Source organism: Argiope bruennichi, chromosome 8 (genome assembly GCF_947563725.1).
Source record: "Argiope bruennichi chromosome 8, qqArgBrue1.1, whole genome shotgun sequence".
NCBI lineage: Eukaryota > Metazoa > Arthropoda > Arachnida > Araneae > Araneidae > Argiope > Argiope bruennichi.
Window position 1 is genome coordinate 50467607 of NC_079158.1, and position 23520 is coordinate 50491126.

The 23520-nt window shown below is 27.0% G+C and overlaps 1 protein-coding gene across 4 annotated transcripts in view; it reads left to right on the forward strand.

The window, feature by feature from the left end:
* LOC129981225 (neural cell adhesion molecule 2-like) overlaps positions 1 to 23520 on the forward strand; it is a 1216049-nt gene that overhangs the window by 850377 nt on the left and 342152 nt on the right. Inside the window, exon 1 of one of the 4 annotated variants that reach the window (XM_056091980.1) lies at positions 7475 to 8079. The exons of the other annotated variants lie outside the window; for them this stretch is intronic. Coding sequence (XP_055947955.1) covers positions 7971 to 8079 — 109 coding nt within the window. The 5' untranslated portion in view covers positions 7475 to 7970. Of the gene's footprint in view, positions 1 to 7474; positions 8080 to 23520 lie in introns of those variants that run through there. 4 annotated transcript variants of the gene reach the window in all.

Genomic DNA, 23520 nt, shown 5'->3' on the forward strand with positions numbered 1-23520 from the left:
GGATTTCTTCAAGAAGAGTTCCAAACTAAGAAATAAAATAAAAATTCTTCTAACAAGCTTCATAACAATTAGAAAGTTGTTCTTAATGGGAAAAAAAGTTTTCCTTATATACAAGCTTTGTGTGTTTGGCCTATTCTACTTCCATAAAAAAAACTATTAAATTCTGAGTGTGTTGATTGATGACAACGTCTTCCCCCTTCATAAGCTGAGATTGCTCTAGTAGCTATTGCCACATCTACAAGCCAGTAAGGTGATTTTTCTTTTTGCTCTTATTCTGTATCACTCGTAGAATTTATGCTGCTATCTGAATAAAAAAGTGATTTCTATTGGAATCTACGAAACCATTCATCTTCCTCTCTCAGCTACGATAAAAATTGCTTGACAGTAAGTGCGTTTTATTATTGTTGTTATTGATGTTTTCATCCTTCTTTCATTAAAGTAATTTAAACAAATGCGACGGGTATTAAATAAATATAATTTAAGCCAAAACATGATTCCTAAAACATTCTATGATCTTTATCAGCTTAGAGGAAAAGTTTGAAGTTATTGGTTTAACGTTCGGATGTATGAGAATTAAAACTTTCGCCATTTATATACCAACAGAATTGACAACTAAGAATTAGGTGGAACTAAAAATTAAGCTATATATGATTGATTTTTGTTTAAAGAAAATTAAATGATACGTCATTTATTAAAATAAGTCGTTTAAACAAAGAAAACAAAAATAATCTAAGCAGATGCAATGGATATTATATAAATATTGTTTTTTATATAATATTAATTATTATTCTTGGAGTTATTAATAATTATTCTTGACAAAGCTTTATGATAAAAAAATTTAATTCTTCGTTCCTAAATAAACCTTATATTTTTAACTAATCATCATTCACTTTTCTTGTTTGTAGTTTTAAAAAAAAATTGGAGCTATTTTTTTAATTTTTTTTAAATATGTGAGTATTTTTAATTTTTAAAAATGTGGAGCTATTTTTAAAGGAGTGAATACTACATAAAAACAATAAAATCGAATGTCTCGATAAAGAAAGCTCAATTTGTATAATTTTTTCATCAAGAAAAGGTTAATTCATAGGATTATTTTCATAAAAAAGAGTCAATTTACATGATAAAGAAAGCTAAAAAAATATCACCTGATTGTTTTCATCAATAAAGATCACTTAATTCATTTTGCAACAGCATGGATCTGAATGTTATTATAATTCTGAGAAGTGATGTCTTCTCATTTTTCCGCAATACTAGTAATGAATTCCCAAATAAATCTATCGTGAGTCTTTTAATACACACCAGGTTCTATTTCACTAGATAATATTTTGATAGTTTATTTTAAAGAAATTATTTATTATTCAAAGTAAAATTTTCCAACATCTTAAGCTGAGTACAATTCTATTTAGAACAATATTGTATGATAAATATAATTTACATTCAAATTCAAATTCAAGCATTTGCCTGAAACTTCATTTCAAAATTCAAAAATTTTTCATTACATCTTTTTAGTAAAAATTATCTCTAAATCTGCATGAAAGGTTATGATCATTACAATTAATACAATAATTCTTTGTTGCCATCTCATCTGTAAATGTGTAAATGCGTTTGATTTATATATAAATATGAATCAAGTGACTTCAAATTCTAAGAAATATAATATTGATTTAAGGAAACCTTTGAAATTCCGGATTTATCGTAGTTATTTGTATGTGAAATATAAAATATTATAAATATGTTCTCCATAATTTTAATTCCTAAATATTTCCAATTTCCTTTTAAATAATATAATAAGGGATATTTATTAAATGAGTTCTGAATATATTATAATTTAACTTCTATGATTACTTTTGTTTGATTTTTTCTTTGTAACTTTTTTTGTTTTACTGACGACGTTTACTTTATTTATTAATTTTTCTATGATTTGATTTGTTTTACTTTATAAATAATGTATAAGCCCATTAAATTCTTTTCTTTATTTAATCTATACTTATAATAAAGCTCAATGTGTGTGTGTGTGTGTGTGTGTGTGTGTGTGTGTGTGTGTTGGCGCTCTACAGGTCAGACCGTTTGACATACAGCTACCAAATTTGATACATGTATACCTTGGAGGTTGGGAATGTGCACCTGGGGTTTCTTTTTTCGAATTTTTAATTAGAATTTTAATTATTAATTAAAAACTAACTTTCCCGCCAAAAAAATCTTCCATTTTCCCCACCGCCAACTTTTCCGCCAAAAAAATCTTCCATTATCCCCAGCGCCAAACGAGAAAGGCTTCAGTATTTTTTTCTCCCAACAGTAATGAGGCTAGGGTTAAAATTTTTCGGCGGATTATTTCAATCGGTTCTGTTTATTTTCTTAATGTTTGATGCATTTAAAATTAAACATGGTTAATGAATCAATCTTTCAGATTCATTCTGAAGTACTTTTGAATTAAAATAAAACAGAATAAAGGAAATTAAAAATTTCTAATCCGCATAGCGTTCCAACCCCAACTGGCGTAGAAAAAATCACGTATTTGCGTTACGTAACCGGCGAAGAAAATTCACGCATGCGCATTGTTTTCTGATTGTTGCCATGACAACGTTGGATGATTTAAATTATTTTTGGGTTAGTTGCATGCTTTTGTAAGTAAATTGTATTTATGTTAGTTATATATTTTTTGTATATGCTTATAGTTTTAAGTACATCGTTTTTTAAGTAGTTTTTTTAAAACCTGTTTTCAACCGTTTATTTTAAACGATTCGTTTTATTTTCTTAGTGTTTGATGCATTTAAATTTAAGCATTGTTAATTAATCGATCTGCTCATAATGAATCTAAGAAAATTTTGTTGACCAACTCTTGAGATATTACATAAATTTAAAAAGATATTCTTTAGTGCCCATAAAGTTTAAACGCTGAGTGACTCTATTTTCAGTAATCAGATTATAAAAAAATGCTTTGTTTCAGTAAAAAATATTATTATATTAATTGAAGATAAATTCTTTCCACTTTAATTTAAAGCATAAATTATACCGTCTTCAACCGTTTATTTTAAACGATTCGTTTTATTTTCTTATTGTTTGATGCATTTAAATTTAAACATTGTTAATTAATCGATCTGCTCATAATGAATCTAAGAAAATATTGTTGACCAACTCTTGAGATATTACATAAATTGAAAAAGATATTCTTTAGTGCCCATAAAGTTTAAACGCTGAGTGACTCTATTTTCAGTAATCAGATTATAAAAAAATGCTTTGTTTCAGTAAAAAATATTATTATATTAATTGAAGATAAATTTTTCCACTTTAATTTAAAGCATAAATTCTACGGGTGCTAACAGAAAACGAGAAAGATACATATTACGTTATGACTGAAGGCCTTTATAATATTATGAATGAATTATATGACAATCAAAATTTGAAGTTATAAAATAATTTGATGAAAAAGCTATTAAAGTAGGAATTGCATAAAATATTTAATTATTAAAATTTTAACGAACATTAAGATTGGCGAACCGGCTGGTCGCCAAAGGCGGCTAGTACGAAATAAATATGAATGGAATATGTATTGTCTAAGTTTGATTAATTGCTTTATATATATATATATATATATATATATATATATATATATATATATATATATATATATATATATATATATATACTCTTTTACTATCTTCCATCTCTTAAAAATTCTCATTATTATATCATTCTAAAACTGTTAGAACTTTCAATATATTTCTAGAAGTACGTTTTTATTTCGCTTACGAATTGAATCATTAATCAATTGGATAATTTTTTAATGATAGCAACAGTCAATAGCAGGAATGGAGTATGACTGGGAGTATTAAACTGTATTAATTTTTTTCTCTTACAGCCAAAGCAACAGGCGATTTTGAATTGCCGTGATGAAAAATGGCACCTCATCTCTTCGCCAATTCTTGCCGTTTCTTGGCATGGTTGCTTTCAATCTATCTAGATGATTTCGGTATTTATAAATGATGCATTTTATCTTGACGAAGAAGCTTGTATTAGACTGTAAGCTTTCCAATCCACCAAATGGACGTAGTAACTTATTTACCAGACCTCGTGGCAGTTAAAGGTCTTTGTCCTTAGACCGAATGGTTTTTTAATGCACAATTTGATAGTCTTGATGTATATTTTCCAAGTCTCCATTGAGAAATCTCTTTAAGGTAGAAGTCTCAGGAGAAGCAAATCGTAGATTGATGCGGCTAAAGCGATCAGTCTTGTTCAATATGTGTTGAATACAAACTTCACATCGATTACCATATAGCATCTTATTCACAAGTAATTCTCGTTGGAATGTTATTTTCATTCACTATGTCCCACGCACATTATGTCTGTTTACTCCATTTCAACACGCATGGCCATCATCCATCGTTGTCGGCTGATTTTTTTTTTTCATTTTTATTTTTCCGAGTCGAAATTGTCAACTCTAAATCGCTTAAACTATTGCGGGTGATTGTAATTGTCGTAACCTTTTACCATTCTTGTAAAAGGTTAAAATCTATTTTGCAGTATCCTTTAAACTATTACATTTTTAAAGCAAAGATGCAGTAAATGCTTCCTTGGCTATCAAATATTAAATGGTGTAGACAACGTCTGTGTCATCAACGAATCATATTATAAAAGAGCATAGAGAAAACTGAAACCAATGCATAGATGATTCATAAATACGCCTGCATTTTTACATGAATATAGCCAGTTAAATTAATTCTATGAGTGGAGAGAAACAAAATTATGGAGCATTCTTATATTCTTTTTAATTGATGAAAAAACTAAAATATAACATTTATGTCAGTTCTAATGAGAATGAACATACTAATATAAATCCTTATTTTTATGGCTTACTGTTGGAAAAAAATGAAATTAGTTTATATGTTTTATTCAAAACATTTAATGATACATGTTTAATTACGTTTTGCACCATATTGAAAATAAATTATCTTTCCTTTTGTAGATGAGGGAATTGTTTCTATCGCAATAATAACTCAGCCAACAACAAAAATAATTCAATTTCTATTAGTCGAAGAAGATTAGTTTTTAATTTTCAATCAAATTCTACCATGACAGAGTTGTAACGTTTCTTCTCATTTTACACTAAATGCAATAAAAAAAATATAAACTTGGAAATTTCTGTACCTTAAAATCTTATTAAGCAATTTCAAATTTATAAAACATATTATTAAAACACATAATAAAGATTGAAAAATATACCATAAATCCAGAGCTTTTAATGAATTATGGAATCGATAGCATCTAAATAGTAAATCAAACCTGCGTTAATTTTACTTGATTTGTTAGATCAGAATGCTGCTTTAAAAATACATGAGTATATTTTTGAACGTGTTTTACTATTATGAATCGTATTTTGATGATGATGACGTCACACTCTTTTCTAAAATTTCACATGTTTCGGTACTTAGTGTTGCTTAAGCATTTGCAGTAAATAACTCTGAAGTTGCATAAATTACGAATTTAAATAATTGCATTAGAAACATCAATGATGGAAGATGCATTTTGAAGTTCACCATGTTTGGATCCTTCTTTGATTTGAAAATCTGATTAAATTCAATTAAAAGAATGAATTTAGAAATTTCTTTTATTTTTATAACTATGCATGAAATAAGCAATTATGTAAAAGCAATTAAACCTGCATATTGTAGAAGCGTGAGTTCGAAATTGTAAAGAAAGAAGCCTTTTATAAATTTCTCTCAATAGCGTGGGAGATGACCGAAAAATAGCAAATATAAACGAAACACAGTATGACTGTCTGACGGTGGTAAGTAAAAATTTAAAAGGGATATAGATAAGATATAAATTAGGAACATTAACTAGCTCGTGTAAATGAAAATGACTTAATTATGTTTAAGGACTAAGTAAATCAAAGATCTTTATTAAAAAAAACCCCTTTAATTATGTTTTATACAGACTTTATTCAAGAAAGCTATGTGGAAAATAATAAAAAAAGTTTTAAAACATAGCCCTATATAAAACGTAAGATGCACCAGCATGAAATCTGAAAGTTTCTACGATATTTTTTTTTTTTTGGGGGGGGCGGGGTTGTGATTTTCAAATATTCTTATACATAGGTTTTCTTCTCTCTTACTTTCAACATTTCAAACTCAACAAGTGTAAAATTATAAACTACTTTCGCATCGCACAAATGTCTTTTATTTATTTATATATCTGATGTTTCGAATTTTTTCATTTTAAATGATGGTTTTTAATTAAGTTTAAATCTTGATTTGTAACAAAGAAAAAAAAATACTGAAAATTATTTAAACAAGATTAAGAAATTAAAAATTCTAATTAAATATATAAATGTATAAATACAAATGAAATATATTTAAAACAATTTTAATCACTCCATAAACTTTCTTTTGCTTTAAATATTTTAAAATATCAAATAACTTTTTTATAACAATATGATTTCTTTCGAGAAAAATGCACCAATAAAATTACAAGTTTTACAAAAATTATTGGAAGTTTATACTAAAAAACATGCAACAGAAAACTAAAATGTTATGCATAGTAAACTTTTTGAGAAAAAAATATTAATAAAAAATAGTAACAAAATAAACCTGCACTAAGTTTTCGAATTTCTTTAAAATTAATCATCTTAAAATTTGTATTCAAAGGATAAGTTTTCATAATTCATTTATAATATTAACATCGGGTTTAATACTTTATTTTAAAAAAGCAAAATATAAATAAAATTTTAAAGAAAAAAATAAATACATGTTAATCGTCTGCTTAAAATGTATACCTGATAAATTTATTGGAAAGTAAATACTTTTTTCAGGAAAAATATTTCTTGAAAGAAGAATTATTTATTTTTTTTATTTTTATTTTTCGGCTTCATAAAAAAAAGTTTTGAATTATTTTTCTGCTTATATGTATAGAGTATCACAGAAAAGTGCATCATTTGAATGCTGGGTTTGATGTCTTTAAACAAGCCACGTAATTTTCTTAATATTTAGAAATTTTAAACTCTTTTTGTACTGGTATTAATGAAAAATTAAAGAGTTTATATAAATAAACCTTACAATGAACACAAACCGTTATATTTTGGGTAAAAAAAAGAAAATACTCTTTTTAGAATACTGAGAAAGAAATCGACAAAATTCGAGTTTTTTAATATTTAAAAACAGCTTAATTTTTTTATTTGAGAAAAAAAATTGCTGTAAGCGATATTTTTATCATATTTCTGAATGTACTTGGAATATATGTAGCTTCATATTTTTGCTGTCTTTAGGGCTTATTGAGTTCTTAAATGGGAACGTATTTCATGTTCCTTATTTTTGAGTAGAATATTGAGCAAGAAAGAGGTAAGCTTTCCTTATTTGAAAAGGGTTCTGTACTGGTAGGCCACCTGGTGGTGAATATCGAAACCTTGCTGCGAAGGAATCAATACAGGTCTGCCGCAAGTAGCTTTGGTTCGGTCAGTAACACAGTGGAATTGTAAAGCGCAGCGCTCGCACTTCTACTAAGAAGTTTCGGTACCACAGTGCCTTTAATTCAACGGCATATGTGACGAGGCTTTCAACACTTCAAATTTTCTTCACCAAAAAATTAATTGGAATTTTTATTTACGATTTTCCAGCTCCAAATCTCGGAGTTTCTAATTCTTTTTCCGGCCGAAATGTGCATGATGGAAAACTTTCCATCAATCTTATGTATATCACTATTTACGGAAATTGGAAGGTGTGTTGATGCTAATATACGGTGCCAAGGTTCTTCCAATTTAATATTGTGGTAAGAGTGCGATGTGGATTTTTTTTCACTTGGAGTTCTGACACTTAAATGAGTGGTGAAAATATTTATGTAGGGATTTTTAAGTGTTTGCAACAACTGACGAGAACCACACTTTCAGGATTATTTATGTCATCGAACTGGGACTAACCGGATTGGTTATTTAAATCAACGGGACATATTTATTGGAAATTTTATATCTAGCGATTGTTATGGCAAGGCGGGAATTTTTAACCTCATGTTATGTGTTGTGCAATTTATGGACTCTGGCTGGTGTTATAGCCAGAGCTCCAGCTCCAGCTACGAATGAGCAACCTTGGGGTGAGTATTTCATATTGAAAATCAGATACAAATGCAAAAAAAAAAATTATAATGCATATTATATGAAAATATGTATATATAAATTATGTTTAATTTCATTACATATTTTTCATCATGCAATTATCGTTGAAAATCAAAATGGCGTTGATTTTATATAATATCCGTGCAAAATTTTTTATCGTAATTTTTAGGAAATAAAATCCCTAATGTGGCTTAAGAAGAACATTTATCATTCCAATATTCAATACGAACAATGATTATTTAAAATCAAGTGATTTGAAATTGATAACGTTTTACTAATATTTCTCCCAAAATAATTCAAAATTATAAACAAAATACTTGAAATAATTAAAGATAAGAAAATTATGATTTTATATGTCCAAGGCATCAAAATGTTTATGAAAAATTGGCATTTGTATCCCTTTTGAAATATTTTTCGGCTAAATCTTTTACAGTAATAAAACACATGTTCTTAAGAATCTTTCCGCATAACATTTAAAATAAAAACTATATTTTATCGAAAAGTAAATAGTATGAAAAATATTATTTCATTTCAAAATCAAACCATTTTTTAAATCGAAAATTTCCAATTCACATACTTTATAATATGAATTAACGAAATGAAATATTTTATGAAGAATCTCATCCAAAATTATTATGAGGCCTACAAAATTCTGTTAAGTAATGAAACATTTCACTTTAATATTTAATGATTTATTTCAATTCATCATAGGTAAAACAGCAATAAATGTAAAGATTTAAATCATGAAAAGCGATTATAGAAGGGAATTAAGATTTCGATAAAATTCATGATTAGATAAATTAAATGATGTTTTATCGTCCATGCTCAAATCCCATAACCAACAATTTTTTATGTTAAATATGAGTTTTATAGTTGCTAAGATTTTAATAATCACTAAATGTAGGAAACTCTAAAAATTAAACTCTAAAAATTTACACATTTATTTATAAAAGAATATTTAAATTTGAGAAAATATTTTTATTTCTCGATTTGAAAATTCTAGTTACTTACTTTGAGCCAGAAAAGCAACTATGTTTCTATAATTTAATGACATACGTTTTATCGAAATATATTTTAATGATAAGAAATAATCTAAAATTTGCATACCGTAAAGTAACAAATTTATATATATATATATATATATATATATATATATATATATATATATATATATATATATATATATATATATATATATATATATATATATATATATTTGTCATTGATTTCATTTTTCTGTATCATTTCAAGACTCATTTGTTATATTTACACAATGCCAAATACATGCATCTTCATAAAGTGCGTGCATATAACCATCGATCATTGAGGCGCAAATAAAAAAAAAATAGGAAAGAACAGAAATATTAGAATACATGAATAAAAACACGCACATTTTCAAAGCATTCAGAAGAGAATAAATCTCATGAAAATCATTATTTCAGTCAACTTTATTAGAATTCTTAAGGAAAATAAATATTACAATCTTTTAAAAAATCAAAACGAAGAATAAAAATTTAATTTATGATTTTTTTGAAGATTTAATTGTGTATTTATTCTCTTAATTAAGATATTTTGTAACAAATAAATTTAAAATCTTACAATAATGTATATAAAACGTATCGTTTTTAAAAATAACTCCCAATTAAAATATTCAAATACATGTTTCGAAATAAAATAAATAAGTAATCCTTAGTTAGTTGAATGAAATATATTTTTATGGGCAGCAAATGAAGCAATTAATAATTAGGATGAAGTATTATGTTTATATTTCTGAAGAAATGTTTTTTTGAGGATTGAATAATTGTTACGTTAATGAATTCCTTCCAAATATTAAATATTAATCCTTCCAAATATTAAACAGATAAATTAAATGAATGCCGCAAAAAATGACTTATGTGAGTCAGCAAAAAGAAATATAAATTTGTTCAAATTATATGATTTCTACAAATTTAAGAGACAAAACGGGAGTGTCATAGTATAATAAAAGAAATATAAATATTATACATAAAAGATACATTTTTTGTGAATACAATGAGAACTGAATTAAATATGCAATAAAATGCGCAACTATTAATTTTTTTTCTTATAACTATCTAATTGTCATGCATCATTAATATCCTTCAGTATATATTAAATTTTTCAGCAATCTTAAAGAAAAATTATGAGCACTGATGATAAAAATATAAAGCTTTGCTACTTCATTAAATATATATATTTAAAAAATTTTATCAACTGCAAATATACACAAGAGTACAAAAATTATTATGATTAACTTACATTACTTATGATTTACTTACATTTCTTATATTATGAATAATATGTAAAAATGTTTAATAATTATAAGAACCCATAAAAATTTCTTGGAATAATGAATTAAAAATTAAACATCAAGGAAATTTTCTAAAAATTGATAAAGATAGTGGTATTTTCATGTTTTCTTTACATTAATGTGTAATGTGTTTAAGGAAAATGTGTTTTTTTCCTTAATGTGTTTAAGGAAAAAAAAAAAAAACTTAAAGAGAGATATAAGACAAAAATAGAAATTAGAGAAATTAAATTTATCCCGCTCTTTACTTAATAAATTGCATAATGAAATTAAATTCATTTGATTAGGCTTTCTTTTAAAATGTGAATTTAAAAGATTCTTAATTGTTTTAAAAAGGGAAATTCCACTTTTATTTTCTTAAGAATTAGGCGGAATTTTTCATTAAGCAATCGGCTGATAATCAGCACTCTTTATTATTCAAATAATTTTTTTTGATCCTTTGACATTTATCAGAGCATTTATTGTTTTTTGATAAAAAGAAGCATTTCTTTTCGAAAAATATAAAATTTTTTAAAAAATTTTAAATGATGACATATATTTATTTTGCTGTTTAAATCATGACATTTTTAAACATGGCAGTTTGATTCTACATTTAATGATTTGCTTAAAATAATTATTAAAAAAAATCATATTCTGTGCCTTCTAAGTTTCCCAAAAAAATTAAGACATTATGATTCATCGGTTTCATTTCTTTTGAGCATTTAAATGCTCAAAATATATTTACAGCATTTAGTCTTTCAAAATTATATAGCATTTCATTATTCATAGTTCTTTCTATCTGTATATAATTTCCAAAAGCTACATCTAAAAACAATGCAACTGCAGAAAATATGCCAAACAATTATAATAATTAAATTTTAATATTTATTAATTATTCCATGAATATTTTTTTAAAAAAAATTAAGAGCTTTTATTCGATAACACTATTTTGTGTCTGGAAAAAAGGAGAATAATTTTACTGTTCCCAAATCATTTAAAAATAATATATATAGGATTTTTACATAAAATTGTGTCACAATTTTCTAGTTAAAAATTTAACTATTGCTTAATGAAATAGAATTTAAGTATAAAACTATTTGCAATATGATTAAAATTTAGATATATTAATTCCACATATAGGAGTCAAATTCTAATAGCTTATAATTATGATTTTCATGCCAACTAATCAACAGATGATCTATTCTTCTGTATCATGTCTGAGAATCTCAACATTTTTTAAATCCGTATCATTCCAAATGTTATTAATTACTGGCGTTTATTAAAATGCATGCAGTTATATATAAAAAAATGTGACAAAATTAAGGAACTTTTAAAAACTCAAGTACTTCCTAACCAAATAAATATTGGCCTATGCCATTTTGGTCATCATCACACATTATCCATTAATCTGGTACCTAATCAATTTACTATTGAACTTCCTAATCTAATCGACCTCAATAGGATGTGTTTCGTTCTTCAAGCATTCATTATCCATGGAACAACCAGGCATCATAGAATGCCATTTCCTGGAAGGATTTCCTGGTTCAGAAGGATTCCAGGTACTTGACGTCACAATTTCTCACCTTTTGTGGGAAATGGGGGGGGGGGTGCATTATGAAATTGTCCGTGATTAAAGTATAACAAAGGAAAAAAAAACATTCTTTGAAATGTTTTCTGTGTAGTTGTGTCGAAAAATAGATAAGTTTCACGAGATATTTATTTTCACCAATTTTAAACGTGTTTATAAGTAATAATATTAAACTATGTTTAGCATTAAAATTTTTATAAAAAGTAAAACGGAAAGATAAAATGTATTTGTAAAGCTAATGAAATGTGAATAAATTTAAAAGATGATTCCAAAAATTAATCATATTAAAAATGCTTTAATCTTAAAATTTCCTAGAAAGGCTACATAGATATTAAAAAAGAAAACTGGAAGGGTATTCTACAGCTTCTTAGTTCGTCTATTTGTTATGAAATTTGAAGATGCATTTTTAGGGTATTCTCTCATGAGAAATAAAAAAAAATAACAAAACAATCAATTGTTCATGAGATGTTAAGTGGGCATTTAAGGAAAAAACATATTAAATTTCACATTACTGAGAAAAAAAGATTTTTTTTTAATATATAGCACACTTCCGAGTACACGGCCTAATGTGATGAAAAGGCAGGCCAGATAAGCGTAGCTCAATGAATTCAATTCTTTGTCCACCAATACCGGAATACAAAAGTATTTATGCCAAAATTCACAGTTATAATACGTATTTTCTCACTTCTTATTTGATATAAAAGCCTTCAATTTATCACAAGCCACAAGCTGTGAACCACAGAAGCAGTTGCCAGTGACGCGTCGAGTTACAATAGAAGGTTCTGTACAAATAGTTTCATATGTTCATATACTTCACTACACGTTTCAAGAATTTATTAGTGAAAAATGTAAATTAAAGGTTATAAATTTTCGCATTTTAACATAAATTCTGTAATGCCTAACTTAAATGTTGGAAAAATAAGAAAAAAAACTTTAATTTAGGCCTAATTTTTAAGAAAACTGATTTTATTTTTCACTGATAAATGATCACACAGATATGAAAGGACAACTCTAAAATCTGAGAGAAAACTTACAGTTTTTAGTTTTTGAACACTGTATACTACACACTGACGAAACAATGAACAATGAGCTGCTCTTTTCCTGTTAGAACTTGTATTTTGTTCACGACACGTGGGAGAATAGACGCCCGCTTCCAATGGCTTTGAAATATTACTAATGCAACGCGTTTCCTTCCTTATTTAATTACGATAAAAGTAATATAGGGCGGGCGAATAGTACAGAAGCCGGGTATTCGGAAGTGTACTTTATTAAAATTTTAAAAAATAATATATTTGGCCATAGTTCTTAATACTTACGATTCGGTAGGAATATTTTATTCATTCATGTGGTTAAGACTGAAAACTAGGAAGAATTATCCCAGTATGCGTTTACTTTCCTGAGCAAAACATTCTTTATGCAGCATTCTTATTACATAGGTTTGATCTGTTAAATATATTCAATATGTATAGTATTTATGCCATTTCATGATTTTTTCAGTGCTCCAGACATGCGATTTTCAAACGTTCCATAAAAAAGTACTGGGAATAAACCTGCTGTGACAAGAGACTCGTTGAGACAAAATTTAGCTATAAAAATACTGAATGTAAGAAACAGATTAACGACTTTTACCTGAACAAACCGCAGTACCGCCCCAAAGCAATAAATTTAATATGAAATTTTATTGGAAACTGCTTTGCCGATCTGTAGATATCGGAAATCCATCACCTGCGTTACAATTTTATTCCGGTCTTTTCGCTTCCGATCAAGAATTAATGATGCGTCTCGTATTACCATTTTTTGGCTTTTCACTGCTTCTAGGCGTCTTTCAATAAAAAAACTTAACTACCTAGGAAATATGAATATTTAACCTCAAAGACTATAATTTAAGAATGCACAGCAAACTTCTGAGATTAGTCTGAAAAATGGAACTTTCGATGTTTATGCGTAAGTACATGGAATGTAGAAGACTTGATGAAGTTGCATTTTTTAAATATGTACTTTTGAAAAGAGAAATTTCTTTCATATTAGACGAGGATAGCTAAAAATAAGGCTCGAACATGCTTTGCAGCATAATGAAACTGTTATTTTAGGAGCGAAAGTGGTGAATGGGAAATTTGATTAATGGCTGTAATCTGTTGTTGAGATATATAGGCATAAAAATCAAAATAAAATTATGTGATTTTTTTTTTCTATTTGTATTTGATAGTTTCTTTCAATTAAAATGCATGGAATATAAATGTATGAAAGCATTGAACACTTGCCTGGATTGAAATTAATATAATTGGTTTATAAATTGAAAACTAATTTATAATTCATTCAATTACTTGTTGTCTTTGTATCCATCTGTTTTGCTAGAAATACTGGTTGCATTTTCTTTTAATTTTGTATTTTATGCATTTGTTATTGAATAATTATCTATCTACTATGTTTTGAGCATGAAATTATAACATTCATTAAAGGTGCATTATCTTGTTTGTTTTAACTTGCTCTTTTTATTTATATCTAAACCTTTGTAATAAAATCGAGTCTCATAACATTATTGTGCATGCAAAACGAGCGATCCAAGTCAATAAACAATGGTCAAGCAAGATCAGTGTTTCGAATCAGTATGCAACCCTGATCCGGAAAGAAAAAAAAATCAATGATTTGTTCTACAACATGGTTGTAAACATTGAGAAAGGGCGGATTCTTTAGAAATTATTTTTTTACTTTTTTGTTATTATTTTTCTATGTTTATTTCACTGGTATTGTTATTAAAAGTGTAAGCATTTTGGAAATATGTATAAAACTGCTCGTTGTCTTTTTACGGTAATATTATTTCACATTCCGATTTGTCAATAAGCTGGTAGATAATTAGCACAATCGTTCTTTCTTACTTTTCAATAATGGAAGAAAATCCCGAGTTTGAATAATTGATACAATAATGAAATTGGTTTAAATTTCATTACAGTGATGAAATTCATAGCTAAAAATTATGCAAAAAAATTATCAAATGTCACGAAAAAATTGCACTTTAAATAAACAAGTAATCATTTATAGGATGATTTTTTTTTCAAATTAAAAATTGTGCAAAAACTAGATTTATACAATAAAATTTCAGGAGTTATCATGGAAAATACCAACATTTTTCTTGACTTTCAATTAATTAAAATTATTATTAACTTTATTAGAAAATATCTCCATGGCACACATTCTTACCTTCCACGTACAAATGTGCCAGATTAAGTAGATTTAGTTGAAGCGGTCTGTTCTATAGAGCATCAACGTACATATGCAAATACATACAGATTCTCCTTGCATTTTCGAGAAGGAGATTAACTTGTTTTCAAGGAAATTAAATAAAAAAAGCTCTCTTAATAAATAGTTATTTTTAATGTTATAATTTTATTTGAATTAAAATCATACGAGCTTTGTTATGTGTAATTTTTTTTCTTTACACTGCTAAAGGATAAAAGCTTATTTAATCATTATTGCTCATGCATTTCTAAATTCCTCAAACGAGCGTCATGATGTGTCGCTATTTCTTATTTAAACTGTTTATATTTTAATTCTAACAGACATAAATTGGTGTATATTGGGTTCGTTTGAAGTAACATCTTTATTGATAATTTGAAATATTCATCTTCATGCTTTATAAAGACAATATTTTTTCTTATACAACGAAATGGTCCAGTTCACGAATTTACAATGGCCTGTTGCAAAAGAATAAAATGACATAAAATATTTTGTATGATAACAAATAATAAAGATCAGAACATTTGACTTAAAAATGCTGAACTTGGTGCATTATATACTTTCAAGAAGGTTTGCGACTTGGAATGAATTTTTTGATATTTTAATTAATATTTAAAATAAATTAGAATTAAAAAAATAAAAGATATTCAACGGAATTTTCCGTGATAATTTCCGAGAATACTATTGTAGAAAAAATTAATTGTGAATAAATGAAATAATAAATTATTTTTACATCAATTAAAATATCAAACAATAATATTTTCAACAATGCTAAACCTTCGGCCTTGTAATATTTCTCCCAATTTTTAATTGATCTTAATAAAATATATCAAGCTCATTTTATAACAATATATTTCATTATTGATGTGAAACTGGAATTGTTCCATTATTGCTACAAATACTTCAGTTTAGATTGATCTGTTTTCCTATTATTGTAATCAAGATATGAAGATTCGGCAAATATTTCAATTTTGAATAATTTTAGTGTAAAAACTGCTTTCAATATTTTTTTTATCTTTATTGCACTTTATATTACTTTTTAACTTCAAAGCAAAACAAAGACGGAAATTGTAATAAGTACCAATTTTAAACTCTGCCGTTTTTCGTATTATATAATTGGTTGTATAGAGATGTTGAGAGGATATCAGAGAAAGAAACGTTGCAAAGAATAGAACATTGTAAAGTTTTTGAAAGAAATAGGGTAAGTTGTATATCAAATTTTGGATTCAAAATTATTTTTCTAAAGAAACAATTGATTTTTTTTAAATTTACCAGCCATTAACCCATGTTAGCCAAATGGTCACGAAAGATGACTAGTCTTTCATTTGAGATGAAGTCCTCAATATATATATATATATATATATATATATATAGAGAGAGAGAGAGAGAGAAAAGAAATTAATAATTTCAATGGTTTTCGAATGCAATGTTTTCCGAATATAAAATATGAGGATATAACTTTAAGAAAAAAAAATAACTGTTATTTTTAGGAAACTAAGCAATTGCTATTAATAGATATTAAATGTGAATATATGATTTCTGTTTTCAAAACCTTTAAGAAATTGGTGCTCGAAAGATATATACATCTTGAGGGATGATAATATATCTATGCAAGACAAGAACAGTATTTTATGTGCTTCGACACTTCGAAGGAAATGAGGGTCAAGAAATCTGGCCGTGATGGTAAATCAGATCGCTTTTTGCTGGTGTTTGCCTCTATTTCTTCTGTGGTTCGGTGATTAATGACCGAATGACCCGACAGTCATTAACCGCGGTCACAAAAGAACTTTCACGCAAAAAGAAAAAAAAAAAAAGAGCCATTTCCTTAAAGGCTTTGCAGGCTGAAATTAGAATGTATCGATTCTTTCACACTTAGATTGTTGTGGATTCATTTGAAACAGTTTTCCATTTGAGCAGCGGATATGGTAAAACACATTAAAAATGAACAGAGTTTCTGGAACAATATATACAAGAAAGTCCATGTCATATTTTGGAAGATTCTTTTAACTGTACTCCTAATTTTCTAATGATGATACATGTTGTAATTTCATTAGCTATAAGACGGAAAAAGGGACTAAGGATCAAATGGACTGTAAAAATAAAAAATGGGAAAGAAAAATTATTACCATTTTCTTTAATTTATCATTTTAAAGGTTTTCAATCAGACATTTTACAAATACTGATTCCGTAGTTATAAATTTACAACTGAGTACTTATTGTAGTTCGCTATTTAAAATTTTGTTTACTTCATTATATTGGTAAAACACTGCTTTCATTAATGAGAAAAAAATAGTATTTTAATATTTTTTTTTAATTTTATATAAAAACAATCTTTATTTTATATTTTGTATTTATTCCTTAAGCATATATTTTGAACCATTTAATGCAACTGTATTGTTTATACATCTATTAAGAATACAATTATTGAGTTAAATGAAATATAAGTAAAATTATCATCTTAATAACAATTATAATGTTCCGAATATTCAATTTATCGAGTATTAATGGCGTGCATTTATAATTTTTTGAAATATTTTAGTTTCTTGACTCATAGAATTGACATCGTCGATCATAACTTTGAACTAGTTTTTCTTTTCGGAGTTTAGCATATAAATATTATACAATTATCAATCTATTATTTTTAAAATTCATCGTGTTTCGAAGAATTTTATTTGGAATTTAATTACTGTTAAATGTAATAATTTGTAACAAATGTAATAATTTGTAACAAATAATTTGCATTTTCATAAAATTTTAGCAATTTATTCAAAAATTAATTCTGCTCATCCGTTATTAATGTGCTTATTTATACATTGATGCAACAATATTAGGTCTTACTTTTGTTAAATCATAACTATGAAAAATGTAAAGAACAGACTATGCATATTTGATAGAATATTCAATTACTAAATTCTTTAAATTGGAAAAAGACGTACTTCGGTAGCATGGAAACTACTATCCTGTGTTAAGTTTACGTCAAAAGTATCTAGACATAAAATTTGTTTGCTTTGTTTCTAAGCTTAGATTCGAAGTGAAAAAAAAAATCTTAAAAAGTGCATTATGAATTGGTTTTGAAAATTGAAATGAAAGACGATCTAATAAGGACATACAGATGGATGAAAGAGCATTTTTCTTCTTTAGCAACTGTTTTTTCTTTTTCTGGAGATAAAAAAAAAACGGCAGTGCGCTGGTAAAATGGATGTTTTAATATTTTAAAATATGTTAGTAGAAATCGATCTAATATAATGTAGCTAAATACTGCTGCCTATGTTTTTGATTTATTGTTTATATGTGGGTTTATTTCCAGTTTATACTGTATTTAGAATGGGATAAATATTTTCATTTTTTTTTATTTATGCTAAAGTGCAATGTTTTATTTCTAATTTAAATAATTTGGGAGACTAATTTTACCAAATTTCTGATAGTACAAACAGAAATATAGAATAAGATATGTATTACTAGCTAGGAATTATTATTTTTTCTTTTCCTTTTAATGTTAGAAACACTTTACTTTACATTTATTTAAAAATATTCAATATTTTAAAAGATGTTTCATTTAATTTTGGTATTGTATTCATTTAGAATCAATGCATTGAATATATATATATATATATATATATATATATATATATATATATATATATATATATATATGTAACATTATTTGTTGTGAAGCAGAATGTGAAAACAGTGAAGATACTTTTAATTTTTGTGACGTCGTTTTATTTCATTTTGAAGAACCAAGCATGTGTACAAACGATGAGCACACAGAACGACACAGAAAAGGAATGAGGGAAGAGCTCTTGGACATTTTATCCCTGGTCTTATATAACCTATGTTTTTGATAGAGAAAATATTTCCTTACAGTGCTACTATATTACAAGATTTCGATAGGGATTTTCATTGCAGGTGCTGAGAAGGTAGGGGAAACACAGGGAGACTCTTCCCACTCTTCACGCGCAGTGTGGGAAAGTTAGATTTTAGCTGATTCAACAATTTAGCAAAGATTCTCTTGAATTAATTAAATAGAGACAGTGGAATTGGATCACGAAATAAGAGAATATTTTAGAATGAAGTTACTATGGGCTAAATTAAGATAAAACACACACACACACACACACACACACACACACACACACACACACACACACACACACACACACACACATATATATATATATTACATAAAACAGAAATATTATCTCCTATTCACACTTCTTGCATATTTTACATAATTTTCTGTCAACCATGTTCATCTTTAAAAAAATAACTACATTACATAAAACATATGACCAATTTGAATACATAAATAAATTAATAATACATAAATAAATTACAATGTTATAACATAGCAATTCACGAAGAATGAAAGGAAACAGAAATTCACTTTTGTAAAGCAATTACAAACAATATGATTAAAATTTGAACCAAGAATTATACATATATACATAAAATAGATGCAAGTTTCAAGTCAATAGTTCAGTAGATAACTTGCAATCAACATTATTGTTATTTTTACTATCACTTCTTTTTATCTTCATTAAAATAAACCTTTATTTTCATTTTTCATGAAAAATTTTCTTCTAGAATTCTTTTGAAGTTTTCCCTATAGATGCTTATATAACAGTAGGAAATATCTATATTTTCAAATCGAAATCATAAGAAAACTCGACTATTCATTCATGAATACTAATCCCCAGGAGCTTAAACTCGGTCCATATTTTCAGTATAAACCTCCGGAGAAGGGAGGTTGAGAAGCACTTTCATTCTTCCTCTTGCCTCACTTCAATCGGAAATGGTGTCTAGAAACTTTTTCCCCCTTCAGAATTTAGATCAACCTTGATAGTCTACAGCTATCTGGACCCCTGGAGCTGCAAGGCCATTGGTTGAATACATTCGCCACGTCATAAGTCTTGCTCGGAAATCCCTCCCAGCATCGTTAATGACAATCTTCAATCCTGTGAGGCACTATTAATGCTATATCTATACATTCCTTAAAGAAATGTGCCCCCGCCTGCTGGAGATTCGAGCTCGCTGTTGCAACCGAGGAATGATACCAGATAAATTGCACAGTAAAGCCGTTATGATCCAGCATTGAGTCGCCGGTACATCTTTATGGAATGGGAGGTTAGGTTTATTTATTTTTTTATGTGAGTTATGCATGCCATAGACGCAAATGCCGTGGAAATAGAATTGCAATTTTCAATTCGATTTCAAAAACAGTAAATTTTTGAAAAAGGTTAGTTATTTACGGTACAGGATGAAATTTGAGCTTCAGATTGAATGATTTTAGTATGATCTGTGAGTAAAAAAATGTGTTTCTTAATTAGATTTGTATCAGGGCAGATCCACCCTGATACAAATACTCTGATTTAATTCAAATCGGATGATACCTTTCAAACCTAATACCTAATGTTCAAAGTCATCATATCTTAATTAAATTTGTAATTGTAATGCTATTTTGTCTTGTTTCCAGAAGATTGAAAGTTTCAATTACTTTAAAATGCCAAAGGCTTTAAATAAATGCATAAATAAAACTAAAAAAGTAAATTAGGTTTTCGCACAACAGGACTAAAACAGTCGAAATTAGCATCATACATTTAAAAGCGTATGGAATGAACATGGGTAGAAAATTGATTTCTCGTTTTAAAATCATCCTTAATTAAAATTTTCATTTTGTTCATTGAAAGGTAAACGTTACTTTTTGTTCCTTTTTTTTTCTTACCGTGATCTGTAATGAATGCTTCAAATAAGAATTTATCGTTGTTTGTACAAATTAAATCATAATAAAAAAAACCGGCTAATTATCAATTTGCTTCAAATCGGTAAAAAAATTCTGAATCATGTATCTTTATTTCAAAAATCTTATATTTTTTTTCTAAACAAACTGAATATCATTTATGATACAATTAGATATATAGTATATGATGTATAGTCCCAGACTCATTTCTAGGATCAGAATATTCTTATATGTCTCTTTCATAGTTTACAATTTATTAATCCCTCAACTGTAATACCCGTGCTTTTAATTTTTAATTGCTATTTTGGCAACGGATAATCGATTCTCAAACTGCTTCAAGCTTTCTATGAATTTTTAATTGAATCATAAGATCAACACTTTCTAGAAGATGGAGTTATCTAATTACATCATAAAAATGTATGAATGTTACGGGGTTAAATCCTTTGGTGAGTTTATGTTTTTATGTTATTTTCTAATATTTTTGGAGTTAATTAATTTATGGATCTACTTTCATGTATATAAAGAGAAAAATTCGAACCCGAGAATTTGATGAATCTTCAAGATTTAGACCTTCCTAAATCCAAAAAATGCGTTTTTGTAATTATTTATGTCTATCGCTGTCGAAGAAGGAATCTAAAATACACATTAGAAACTACTAAAAATATATCTCCAGCCACAGCAATTTATTTAAAAAAAATTGTAGTTTTTAGTTTCTTACTAAGAAATACAACCACTATTATTTTCTAATTTTGAAGAGAGTTGATTTTCATGGAATATTGGTTATGTTTAATTCTAAATAAATCTTTTATACATAACTTGATAATAAAGATTCTATTTACCTCGAATTTTGATAGATATTAAAACTCTGCTGTTTAAATTTTTTCCCGGTTCTGTTTACTGTATGTATGGACATTCCCAATGAAAACGGGTCTTTCGGCATCAAAATTTCAATAAAACTATAACTGTCTAAGCAATCAATCTTTTAACTACACGTTATCATTTCCGATGCAATAATCCCCATTTAATTTTCACTTGTAAGCTGCAGAGATAATAAACAAAATCTTTTATTTGTATTTCAACAGTGTAAATCTTTTAGTTAATATTTGAAAAATTATAAAAGTGATTTGCATTCCATTGTAACAAAGTATTGCTAAAAAGTATACAAAAGTATTTAAAAATATCATTACTTAACCTGTAAGAAATTAAAATCGGTAATTAAAGATCTCACCAATATCATTAAAATGAATATTTTTTTAATTTTAAAATGGTGTAAAAATTAATTCTGTACATTAAAATTATCTGCAATTAGAAATGAAAAATGATTACTTAATCTTTACTTAAATAAGATAAGTAAATTTTAAAAACCGCTAAAAATAGCTTGATTCATGCTCCTTTTTTCAAAATTTTTTAAAGTCAAAATTGATGAACTGTGATTAAACTGTTTGCTCCATAGAGCACGTTTGCATGTAAGCACATGCAGAAACATAAATTCTCGTTTATTAACTGATAGAGATAATTAATGCTTTAAAATTTATATATTGAAAAAAACAAAGGGCATATGTCAATAACTATACATTTTTCTTTTGAATAGTATCAACTTTGATTAGTTAATTAAATGCCTTTGATTCAAATCTATGTTATTGAATCCAAAATGACTAATGAATAAAATAGATTAGTAAAATATTCCCATGAAAAGAGTATTTTTGTTCGTAAATGTAGATTAATTGGAATTTTGTAATATCAGATGGTATTCCACAAGCCATACTATATATGGATGGTAGGAGCAATGGTCACGTCCTATCTATTATTGCAAAGTTATTTTTTTAAAAGAATGATACAGCTGAATGTGATACAATAACATTCATAAAATAATATTAAATATCATTCTCAAATATGTTTTGCTATTTTAGTATTATAAGTGGGAAAGCATCTACTTTTCATGAAATTTTTAAAAGAAATTTAAGTACAAAAGTAAAATTAGAAGTGTGAAAGTTTCACTAAGGTAATTGAATGAATAATTAGTGAAAAAAAGATAGTATATTTTCTATCTATGGAGTATGCATATACTAGGTATAGATGCGAATTTTCAACATTCAGCAACTGCTAAAAATATGTCCCTATCCTCAGCAGCAAACTCCTTGATAGAAAAACGAAATAATGTACGCTTCGAATAATTCGACTCCCATCCAGAAAAAGTTCAATCTACTCTGGATTTCTTAAGCAGGAAGGATGAAAAAAGTAAGGCTTCAAAAATCTCAGACTACTCTCAACATGTTGGAAACTAAGGCTGAAGCGAAAGAAGAAAAAGAGTTTGTGGATTTAGAAAGTCGCAAAGAAAGAAGACGTTTTGTTAAAATGGAAAGAAGCTACTCAGTTTTCTGTTCGCTGTAACTCAACTGTTCCTAAGTTAACATGTGTAGAAAAGAAGGAATATGAAGGTTTCAATTTTGAAGCAAAGGTCTCTATTTTTTGAAGCCAACTTTACCCTGAGCTTCTTATATATTTTGTTTACAATTAGAGTACATCTGGGCTGAAGCTTAGCCAGTAGACTA